Source organism: Zosterops lateralis (assembly GCF_965231275.1).
Source record: "Zosterops lateralis genome assembly, chromosome: 9".
Classification (NCBI taxonomy): Eukaryota; Metazoa; Chordata; class Aves; order Passeriformes; family Zosteropidae; genus Zosterops; species Zosterops lateralis.
In genome coordinates this window covers 31,128,664-31,140,474 of record NC_139769.1, presented here as the reverse complement: position 1 = coordinate 31,140,474, position 11,811 = coordinate 31,128,664, and the positions used below count along the sequence as shown (strand labels likewise).

The 11,811-nt window shown below is 49.6% G+C and overlaps 1 protein-coding gene across 1 annotated transcript; it reads left to right on the top strand.

Annotated features, from left to right (window-relative positions):
• Positions 1 to 4,530: 4,530 nt before the first annotated feature.
• On the top strand, positions 4,531 to 11,475 carry RGS4 (regulator of G protein signaling 4). Its single transcript, XM_083867436.1, has 5 exons — positions 4,531 to 4,700; positions 7,094 to 7,198; positions 8,197 to 8,258; positions 8,995 to 9,161; positions 9,671 to 11,475. The coding sequence occupies exons 1-5, from the start codon at positions 4,657 to 4,659 to the stop codon at positions 9,920 to 9,922; spliced, it is 630 nt and encodes a 209-aa protein (XP_083723562.1). The 5' UTR covers positions 4,531 to 4,656; the 3' UTR covers positions 9,923 to 11,475.
• The last annotated feature ends 336 nt before the right edge of the window (positions 11,476 to 11,811 follow it).

Here is an 11,811-nt window from a genome sequence, read left to right as displayed (position 1 = left end):
ATCACCCAAAAAACAAACAAACAAACAAACAAACAAACCAACAAACCCCACCAAAAAACCATCACACAAAAAAACAACACTTACTTCATTAGCAAATCCAAACGAGGAAAGGAAAAAAAACATCCATTTGGGCTGAACAAAATTCTTTCTTTGACACAAGTTGAAATTTTTTTTCTGGGCAGTAACAAGAAAAGTAGTCAGCCCAAAACCTTGGGGTTGAAGCAAAGAAAAATATTACTTCTGTCACTCCCTTAGAATGATTAAGAAATTCCAAGCCCTTAGAAATTACGAAAGGCCACTGATGGTGTAAGTGGACATATAAGTAGGAAATAACTGAGAGCATGGGGAAATTGTCTGGATTGCATGTTTGGTTGTATGAACTGCATGAAGCTGGAGCTAAGGGAGGTTCCAAACGAACGTGCTAACATATACAGAGCATCATTTCAGAGAAGAGCTGGCTCATCAAGAAACTGCGACAGCAAACTAAAGCTGCTTTGCCTTTAAGAGTTCCGTTTTGCCTTGTGCCTGCAGAGCAGAAAGGGGACTGAGTCAGCCTGGAGGTACATCCATGTGCTCGAGAAAGTTTCTGTGTGAGCGGCAAATTACCCATATTGCAGAAGGGTGATTCATCCCTCCTGCCAGGGCTGATCTGGGAGGGAGAGGGCCACTCCTCAGGCTGCCTCTGGGGGCTGGCCGTCAGAGCCAGGGCATGTGTGAAGTCACATAGTGCATTGCAGAGCTATGGGAAAGGACAATTTCCTCAGATTCTGCTGTGGGACAGTGTTTCTGGGGGTCCCAGCACCAGCTCAGGGACCCTATGGGGATGAGTGTGGCCTCTCCGTGTGTCTCTTAGGGAGGTCAGACCCCAGTCAGTGCCCTGGGACAGGAAATGTGGCTGCATGCGGTGTCAGGCACAGACACGTGCTGAGTTCATCCATCCAAGCTCAGACCCCAGTGGTTCTGCCAGGGTTCTTTGCTCCCAGCTCATTAGCTGTAATTCACTCAAGCCACACGCCTGCATGGGTAAGATGCAGCCCTCGGTGCTGGAAGGAAATCTTACCTGCCAACAGGTCTACTGGAGAAAATATCAGCAGTGGGTGGTTGTACTAGAAGGGGTTTTGTGCAAAGAGTGCTTGGGGCTATGGAGGAAACACATCAAGGAGTTCAGCAGTCCAGGTCCCCTTCACACAACAGGGCTCAGCACTGGGGCCACTCGCCTGGGCAGAAATGTCACCAAAGTGGCTACAGGTGGAGGGCTTCTGCAGCCTGGGGGCTTGGGGACCAGTGCCACCCTGGTTGGTGCTTCTCAGCTGTGTGGGAGCTGCTCCAGTTCCTCACCAATGATGCCTGCCAGACATGGATTGGACGTGGATGGCCATGGGAAAGATGGGGAGTGCCCTGCCCAGTGTCCACTGCGCACACTCAGGCATTTGCTCAGCCCTTCCCCCGGTGTCTGACTGGCTCTGTGAGATGTGAGTGACGGCGGAGGAGCAAGAGTGGTCACAGCCCCTGCAAGGCAGGCAGGGGAAGGCAGCCATGGCAGGAGAGGCCCTAGCTGAGCAGCACATCCTTGCAGCCCCCATGTTACCCTCCCAGTGACACAAAGCAGCAGCATCTTCCTGGTGCACTCCCATCTCATGGCAGCTGCTCTGGGAAGAGGAGGGATGGGGGTGGGAGGGCAACAGCCTCTGGCAGCTCAGCTCTGGGCAATGACCATGGAAGCAGCAGGACTCCTCATGCTCCCAGCCTCCTCCCACGGACTGCCTCTTGCTGCAGTGGAGCCCAGGGACATCCCACATGCACTCATGTACGGGGGTGAGTGCACGTGTGTGACGTTCTTCCCCGGCAGTGGTGGGAGGGAAAGCTCCTATTCAGAGCACTTTCTCCAGCTGCTCAGGATGCAGCAGGGATGAGGGATGCCTCGGCGGGTACCACAGACTTTTATGATCGTGCTGGCTTCTGGGAGCCTCTGGGTGCCTCCAAAGTACTGCATGGCCTAGGGATGGCCCAGACCCACCCCCAGACCTGCATCCCAGCCCATTCTTTCTGCTGTGTTCTCCATGAGCAGGTGAAGCAAGCCAGGGATGGCGTGCCAGGCATAAAACATGGCAGGAGCTGCTGCTTCACTAGCTGGCAAGGAGGAGGAGGAGAGTTTGGTGTTGAGCACAGCACAGTCTGTACCCTGGGAGAAGGAGCCTGCCTGTGACAGTAGGAGATGGAAGGGGATACTTTAGATTGGAGACCAGCTGGAGTAGCTGAGAGGATATTAAACTACAAGAGCTGGGAAACACAGCTTAGAGGAGAAACAGTGCACAAGCCCAAACTCCTCTCGTGGGGGCCAGGCTGAGCCAGTCAGTGTTAATGAACTGGAAAAAGGGAAATTTCAACTGCAGCACTTCTAGGAGTCTCCATGCCCAGTCCAGGGAGGATGAAATTAATTGCAAAGCCCTTTAGGCTGGCTGTTGTGATGTCACTACCAGAAATTCCTGATTACAGCCTGCTCACACAGAAGTTGGGGAATGCAGAAGGTGACCTGATGTCAACAACACCAGTGTTTGAGTGTCATTACAGCCATGCAGCAAACATGCTCACAATCCACAGAGAAGTGTGACATTCCTAAATCTGGCTATATAACATTTTGCAGACAAACTGCAGAATTTTTGTGTTCTGCACAGAAGTTCCTTGCCCTAGCAAACAGCCTTTGGGACCTGCCTGAGCCAGAGCTCTAACCTTGTCAGAGAGAGGGGCAAGGTTACAGCTTGCAAACACCTTGATTGTGTCAGCCAGATGGGCTCTTGAATTGTTTGAATGTCATTGCACAACACTGAATAACATTGCACAAGTTTGATAGTCAAATTAAATTAATTAGATATTTAGTAAAGAATTAGTTACCTTTTATCTGTTGGCCATATTCTACCCTTTGACTTCTCCCCAAGCAGAAGACACCAGAGAGTTTAGGCACCAACTCTGCCAGTGCTCAGTTGCTTCGTACAGGTCTACCCAAGTGCTGTCAACTCACCAACACTAAAAGGACGAGGGCATTCACTCAGGTAAAGTTTTACACCGCCTTGAGCTGGAGCTGATTTTTAGTCCAAACAGTGCAGGACTTGCAGGCACATTGCCTCAGGTTTCGTAGCAGGACAGTCACACTCCTGCAAGAGCATTTTACAGTTAATTAAAGGATTGCCTTCCAGCACAATTAACGATCTGAGAGGATGCAGTATGTGAAGGCAGGTAAACTCTTCTGGGATTTGGACTCTGCACTGCTGGCTGTAAGCTCTAGAGACACAAGAGGGAAAGACCCATCCTGTGACTTCTGCAGACTGTGAGCAAAACACTGAAAGGTTTCTGAGAGAGGGGATGAAGCAGTGACTAGTGTGGGCAGGCAACCTGCTGCTAATCAGAAGCTCCTTTATTTCACAGTGGGAGCAGGACTGGAAAAGCAGCAGTCCATATGCATGTCCATCTGCCCAAAGCCTTCCCTTCTTTGATAAGGATGGTACAGGCTGTGCTGAGCTGCAACTTGATAAATATCGGCCAATTTGCTCTCTCCCTAGAGGGGCAACTCTTCTGCACCATCCAAGGGCTGAGAACAAGAAGTCATTCTGTTCTCCTTGGAACTACAGCAGAGCCAGGGCAGTGCAGGCACCCCCACAGGTTCTCATGGGTTCATTCTTTAGCACAAAGTACCCTCAGAACTGCTTCAAAGACTTCTCTGGGCAGGCACAGTTAAGCCTTTTATTTTAATTAACCATCTTCCCTTGGGGATACCAAAGTCCCGAGGTCTGGCTTTTGATTTTGCAAATGCAAATAAAGAAGGTGTTGCAGTGATACCCATATCTAAGGCAGATGTGCTGCCAACCTCCTAAATTCGTATTTTTCATGCATGTGTGTGAGCTATCCTCAAATCTGTGTGCTTGTGCTGAGACATGCACATTTTATATTCCAATAGGGCTCTGCACACCCTCCCCCCCCCCAAGCTTTTGTTGCAGCTTCACCAAAAATATATATTCATATGACTCTAGAATAAAACTGGAAAGTCTCATCTGCCTGGGTAGTTCCCTGGTGAATTTACATTCTTCTTTCCTTAAGAGCTCTATTTTCTGCATTTGTTGGGATTATGAAAACCTTTTCTGTTTAAAATTCTTGTCCCTTTCTTAATCCAGGTTACTTTAAATAGAAGAGGAAAGGAAATTACCAGAGGAACCAGCAAAGCTCATCTTGCTTCTCAGAATTGATTCTCTGACCTTTTTTACTGTGTTCCCCCCGCCCCCCAAAAATCTGCTTTTCATCTGCACCATTCCAACCTCCTGCTATAGAAGTCCCCAAAGCTTTTTTGAGCCCTTTTAAAAGAATCCACCTCTGCAGCCAGACATCAAGCTTCGTTTCTGGTAAGGTTTTCAATCTCTCTCACCCCTTTGTCTGGGTTTTATACGTCACCCTCTTCCTCTTGGGTGGGCAAAAAGGGGACGGGTGCTACTGTTGTGCTGACTCCTGACTGGGTCACCCAGAGCTGCTGGGCTGTCTGGGCTAGGCTATAAAACAGAGCCAAGGCAGCGCAGCTGCCTCACAGACCGGACTGAATCCCGTGCGCAGCCTCTGCCGCCTCCTGCGTGGTTGTTTTTCCTGGAATACTGAATCGACCTCTGGAGCAAGATGTGCAAAGGACTCGCTGCACTGCCAGCCACTTGCTTAAAAAGGTACTGTTTATTTCTGAGCATCTGGTAATGGTCTCGTTAGCCCGGACACACGCTGATGCATTGCGCTTTTTGTCCGAGGCAGGAGGACAGATTTGGCTCTGATTATTTTGCAAGATTAGATACAAATGATTGCTTAGAGGCTTTCGGGTTTTTTTTTCAGCTAGAAGCAGAATTGCAGAGAGGTTTTGTACTGAGCTGTGGGAACTCTAAAGCCTTCCTTCCCATCATCCCTATCATCAAAAACAGCGGCTTTTAGCATTGCGATATTTTGGTATTCCTGTCAGCTGCTTCTGCTGCAGTCTTTGAACCCCTTTTCTCCTTTGACTCCTCTCTGCTAAATTTTCTTTATTCTTTTGAGGGGGAAGCAAGGCAGACAGGATAAAAATTATGGATTATCCCCTGAAATAATTTCAAATGCAGAAATGCAGCCTGGTGGGACCAGAGACCTGGGTGCCAGCAGACAGGGATGCGAGGCATGATGGATCTGGATGCGGCACCAGCTGGTGCGGGATCAGCCTGCATTCTCCGGGGGATGGTGAGGGGCCAGGGTAGGCTGCACCCAAGTGCACAGCACTGCGGGGCTCATCACACCCATGTGGTGTGCTGACAATTAGGGTGGGTTGAACTGTAGCCCTGCAGGACCTGGCTGCACCCCCATGCATGGGATCAGTAGAGCCTGCAAAGCCCCAAATGTGCCCTCGGCAGCATGGCCTGTCCCACAGCCCAGCATGAGGGGTGTCTAGGCTGGCACAAGCTCTCCTGGAGAGGTGTCACTCCCTTTCAGGTGCTCTGGGGCCTGGAAATGCCCAGGAGAGAGGCACAATGCTTCCTGCTCATCCAGGCCATCCAAACTTGTGCAGGTCTCTGATGGTGCAGGACTGCCTTTCTGCCCACTCTTCAGCAGCACTCCGGAGGCTGCTTCCCAGCAGCTGTGCAGTGGGTGGGGAAAATGTGAGCAGAGACTCAGCTGGCTCCCATCTGGAGGTTAAAGCTTCCTGCTCATGATTGGATTTTAAAACAGGTGCTGAAAATGTAAGGGAAAAGCGTTGACACTTCCAGTTTGCAGGAACATTTGATGAGGATAAAAAAAAAATTGGAAAAATGCAAGAAAAAATAGTTCACGTCTTTTAAACACCTCTGTCCAGGATTCCCAGCAAAATCCCTGTCTCCCAGAAAGCGTGGGACTGGCTGCGAGCAGTAGTGTCTTGTTTCCTCCTGCTGCCACCCTCCTTCAGACCTGAGCAGTCTTCTTCTCCTTGGGCAAGGAGCACGACAGTGCCAGGCAGTCCAAGCCTGGCAGCCCAGAGTTCCCATGTGTGCCTGGATGTTGGTGGTGGCTACAGGCACCCTGCTCTAAAGCAGCTGTGAGCTCCCTTTGCCCTCCCCATATGCTGGAGCTGTTGAGGAAACATTTCCAAGGCAAGCAGTGAGATCAGGTATGGCCAGGACAGAGTACTGACAGGGTGCTGGAGCAGAGAGCAGTGCTGGGGGGCTGAGCAGCTACCAGAGCTCAGCCCTGTGGCATAGCTTCTTGCTCTTTTCCAGGCTCATATCTGCGGGGAAGGAGAATTTCCTGCTTTACACTATCACTGCACGTTGGGGCAGGCCAGGGCCTACACCCCTGAGCAAGCAGGACTGGTTTACCCCTGTCCCTCCTTAAATTGGAAGGAAACCCAGAGAGGTCCCAAGGCCAGTATCAGCTGCATATCTAGAACCTGCTGAGGAAATGATTGTCCTGAGCATGCTGGAAGGTGGAACAGAATTAAGAATGAATCTTCAGAGGAGCTTGCTGTGGAGCAAGGGAGCAGCTTGCAGTCAGCGTGGGCTGGTTGTGGTGAAGCTCTTGGCTCATCCCCTGATCTAACCCCACAGTCTTGCTCCAAGCCACTGACTTCATCCCCTTCCTCTGTGTCATGGGCTTGCTGGGGTGGCCCGGCATGGCCCTGCTGTTCCTGTGGCTGGGTGATGAGGTGGGGAAATGGCAGGGGCTGCAGGAAAGGATTAATAAGGGTGTAAGAACCACACATTGGCAGCTGGGCAAATCAGCTCAAAGAGAGGTGACACACACAGCATGGTGATGCTTTTCTATCACAATATTTTTACTGTAAACAGTAGAAAAGCAGCAGCTTCTCCCCCTTTGCCATCTGCTTCCAGGCTGATGACCTTCTCAGCAAGAAGCTGTTGAACAAAAAAAATTACTTCTTTGGCATTATTGCATTTGTCTAGAAACAAAAATGTGCATTATGTGATGAGTGGAAAATCAGCACTGAAGTCCCTCTCAGTGACCTGCATTTGTGTCACTGAGTAATGCTGGAAGAGCCTGTGCAGTGAGGAGGCTGCAGAGGGAGTGCAAAGCATTGTTTTAATCTCCTCCTTGGTTTTTTTTCTTTCAGTGCCAAAGACATGAAGCATCGTCTGGGCTTCTTGCTGCAGAAGTCAGATTCCTGTGACTATAGCTCTTCCCAGGGCAAGAAGGAGAAGATATCTTTAAGCCAGAGGTAAGAACAGGTGCTGTCACCTATTTAATCCCAGACTGGCTGCAGCATGTTGTTTACTCTTTCACCAAGCTAGACTCCAGTAGTGTTTCTGCTCCTGCTTCCCTGTTCTGCCTCCATACCTGTGCTTGGATCCAGTGTGGCAGTAGCCCTCAGGTGTTGATAGTCCTGTCAGCTGACTGTCAGCACCTGAGGACTTCAAGTTCCATGAAGAATGCTGAACTAGAAGTCCCGTCCTGCAACCACTTCCATGATTCAATTTGAATGTGCATAGGGGAGGGTGTGTACAGTGTCCTACACAGGGGAATGACTCCATTCCAGACCCAGTGCAACTGGACACATTGCAGAATCAGCATCCCTGCCACTTTGCACTGGATTCGTGCAATGGTCCACACAGCTGCACAGAGGTGTAGGCACACAAAGCAGCCAGCAGCCTGTCAGGGCATTACTGCTCTCCCCAAGCTGCAAGGATACAAGTGTTCTCTCCAAAGAGGACTCCAAAAGTCAAGGTTTGCTCCTGGAACAGACAAACCCTAGGGTGTTTTAGTATGATAGAGGAAATGAATGCAGGATGTGCTCCCTACGTGTTTCTAGTCCCCATGTTCCTCTCTTCCACATAGCTACTGCTCCCCTGGCAGGTTAAAGAAATCAGCCCTTTGGAGTTCACTCATATGACCTGTAAGAGTGATTCCAGGTCTGTGCTCCCGCAAGAGATGTAGCTCGGCACAAAGTAAATATTAATTCAACAGCATTTTTTCCAGGAAAATTAATTTCTAGTCCATGGCTGGTGATGAGGATTGTAGACAAATTTCTGTAGGTTAGATCTGGGATCCCTGGGGATATCTGTAAAACAAGCTGATACTTCATTCTCAGTCTTTTGTGTATGCTCTTACAACAATCAGGGAAAAAGATTTTTTAGTGGTGCTGAGAAACAAACCAAATTTATCCTTTCTGTACTCTCTTTAACTCAGCCCTGTGTTTCTCCCTTTGTCTCCTCTTAGACCTAGCCAAGAGGAAGTGAGAAAATGGGCAGACTCTTTGGAAAATTTGATCCATCATGACAGTAAGTGACGAGGGCTCTTACGCTGCCTGCAGCATATGTCTGCTGTGAGCAGTCCCTAGAGGGGACATGGGACTTATATCTCTTAGGGGCACACAGAAGCTCCTTTGGCCACACAGACCTCTGAGAGGGGTGGGGAAGGGGCCTCTTGCTCAGATACAAGGCAGGGGTCAATCCCAATGTATTATGAGTGTGGTTTTGGCCTACTGCTGTGCTGCCTCTTTTCTGAAGGCAACAGGTTCAGCCCTTGTGCAAGAGGAGGGCAAGACCAGGACACACAGTTAGTGGTGGGTTAAACAAGAACCAAAAAGTGGAGATATTATTTGCAGCTAAGCCCATGGGAAACTTTGTCTTCCCATTAGTTGTGGACAAGCTACATTGATGCCCTTGAGGTTGCCTTCATATTGTTCCCATGGTCTGACACTGTGTGGAGCATGCTGGCTGTCTCCTCGAGGCCTCCTGAGAACACACAAGTTGCCTGTGTTCCCCTGGCAGGGACACTGAAGGTCACAGTGGGGGAACAGGCAGCTGGGGCCCCACGTGTGACATCCCCATGGGGCCTGTCTGAATTCCAGCCTCCCTGGTATGCATGAGCTGTCCCCACTGCCAGCCCCAGGGCAGCTCCTCATTCAGCTCTGGGGAGGAGAACCCAAAATCACTGTTTGCTGGGATTCAGGGGTGCGATTTTCCAGGGACCAACACTCTTTTCTGACCTAGTTTTCCTCTGAACAATCCATAGGAGGACTGGCTGCTTTCCGTGCTTTTCTCAAATCTGAGTACAGTGAGGAGAATATCGAGTTCTGGGTCAGTTGTGAGGAATACAAGAAAACCAAGTCACCAGCCAAGCTCAGCCCCAAGGCCAGGAAGATCTACGATGAGTTCATCTCAGTGCAGGCCACAAAAGAGGTATGTGCACTAAACATTCCTTGGGCAAAGGCACCACTCTAAATTCTGAACCAGTAGCACAGGCAAGCAAAGGTAGTTTCACAAGAGATGAAGGCTTCTGTTTCTCTGCTAATTAACAAGGACATGGTGGAGTTTTTATTGACTTTATATTAAACTTGGATAAAGAGAAAATGTGTTTAGTTACAACCATATGGCCATTCCATGTGCACGCTCAAATGGGAGAAGCCCCAGAAGATTATGATTTCCAATGTTTCAGCTGCTCCCATGTAGTTTGAGTTTCCTTGCTGGTTGCATTCCAGAGGGATGTGTTTCAATCTCTCCTGACAGCTCTTCTGGTAGCAGGGATGCATTGGTATCCAGCTGCACAGATTCTGCTGAGGTTACAAGGTGTCAAACAGCCGTTTCGGACAACTGCTCACCAAGCACACATGGTAGAGAGACACTTGGGTATTCCCTTTCCTATGCCCTTCTGGGACAGGTTCTACTTACACTGTCCCTTTGGCCCACAGGTGAACTTGGATTCATGCACACGGGAGAAAACAAGCCACAACGTGCTGGAGCCCACACTGTCCTGCTTTGATGAGGCTCAGAGAAAAATATTCACCCTCATGGAAAAGGATTCTTACCGCCGCTTCCTCAAGTCCCCATACTACCTGGACTTGGTCAGCCCACCTGGTGCTGGCTGTGGGCCCGAAAACTGCAAAAGAAATCACACTCACAGCTTAGACTGCAACTCCAACATCATCTCTCAGTGTGCCTGAACCCGCATCAAGGCAGGGGCAGGCCGGGCTCTTGCAGAATATATGGCAGCAAAAGCATTCATTGGCATGAAGCAACAGAGCTGTCTCTAATAGCTGTCTAATGTCCCAGTTGTATCCCATGTCATGCAACAGCCAGCATTTGTAACCCAATCCAGGCTCAGTGTGTATAGCAAACCCTCCTCTGACGGGTCGGTGTAGGAGTGCTGGGGTCTGTGTCTGGCAGGAGCTGGGGGCAGTTGCTGCGTGTGCTGGGGCTCTGCGAGCCCTGCAAGCCCAGGAGGGTGCTGGGGAGCTCATGTCTGCCCTGGCTCTGCCCACAGAGGGACCAGATGGGTGAGGTCACCATATGACACCCAGGGATGTGCAGGGCAGACAGAAAGCCCAGGGAAGAGCTGGGGACTGTGATCTCCCCTTTCTAACCTGCAAAGGTTTAGGTGAAAAGGGCTGGCTCTGGTCCTTAGCTGTTCATAGCTCCCAAATGTCCAGGCTGTCAGGAGTGTTTGCTCAGAGCTCAGGCTGTGCTGCATTGCAGTATCAGGTACAGGAAGTGCTCCTACTCTTTCTTGAAGGGAGACCAAAACTTTTCAGACAACCTCCTTCAATCATCACAGCCACAGTCGCAGGGAAGCTCAGCCTCCCTCAGACATCACAGGAAGCTCTTCCCTCTGGCCACTGCTCCCTCTGTAGCACCACATTTATGCTGGCCAAGGATCTTTCCTAGGGCTGTGCAGAGCTGTCACTTTGGGGGAGGCTCGTTATTTCCTATGTTATAAATTGCGACCTTCAGGCTTCCAGGTTAAATACTCCAGCAGAGCAGAACAGAAACATGTTCCTTCTCTCAGGTTTGCCTGTCTTGGCTTGTAAAAAGCAGTTTGTGAGGGAATAGGACCACCATATCTGAGGAGGAAAGGCCCTGCTTGGGCATACTTGACAATGTTGGAGTTTTTTAAGGTGTTATTTATGTATGTCAGTAGCAGCATGTCTCACTTTTCCTGAAGATGGTAGGAGGAATGTGTCTATCTCATTACTGCTCCAGGGCTTTGCCAGCAGGCAGCTTACTTTTTTAATTGTGGTGAGACACGCCCTTTGCTGTAGGCTTTGGCCCTGACCTGCAGTGGGAAGCACAGGAGGCAGCTGCAGGATTGCTGCCGTGGGCTGCAGCACCAGGTGTCTCACTGTCCCCCAGCCTTGGTCTCTCCTTCATTAGATATTACCGCTCTGGCCACTGTGTATCCTGCACTCTGCATCCCAGTCCAGACAACAGCTCTCACACCGGGGTTTTGGCATGGCAGGAGGAGGCTGTGGCTCTCCAGGTCCACGGAGAAACTTCTTTTTTAACATATGCTTTATTTTGTACTTATTTAATGTACTAACACATATCACCATGCATGTTCAGCTGAGAGATGGAGAGGCTTGCTAAAGCGCTGAACATAGCCAAGCATGTGGCTATGTTTTATTTTCCCCTGGTACTGGGAACTCTTGGTAACTATTGCAAAAACTGTATCAATATTTAAATAATGATGAATGTAGTCTAAATAAAAATGTTTGTGTTAGTCCCTTCTAAAATGCCATTATGTGAACAAAGGAAATGCACAGAGATCCAATTCACTGGACAAGATTCCTCTAAAAAGTTATGTTACAAGTGGCTTCACTCAGAGATTAAGTCACAGAAAGATGAAACAGCTGATGAAAAAACAACAATTATATCCTTCAGACACCTTCAACACCATGAGCCTGGGGAATAGGGGGTTTTCATGCCTTGCCTGATCATCAGCTCAGCATGGGGATTAGCCATCCTCACAAGGGTCTGTGGTGAGTGTAAGGCCCCCCTTGACAGCTTTGGAGTGGGGAACATCAGAAAGCCCTTCTCTGATGCAGATGCTTTGCAA

Excerpts from the sequence above, each read along its gene's own strand:
- RGS4 (XM_083867436.1), top strand. The coding sequence starts at position 4,657 with ATGTGCAAAGGACTCGCTGCACTGCCAGCCACTTGCTTAAAAAG. Across the intron at positions 4,701-7,093 it reads CCAGCCACTTGCTTAAAAAG|TGCCAAAGACATGAAGCATC; the intron begins GTACTGTTTATT and ends TTTTTCTTTCAG. Across the intron at positions 7,199-8,196 it reads AAGATATCTTTAAGCCAGAG|ACCTAGCCAAGAGGAAGTGA; the intron begins GTAAGAACAGGT and ends GTCTCCTCTTAG.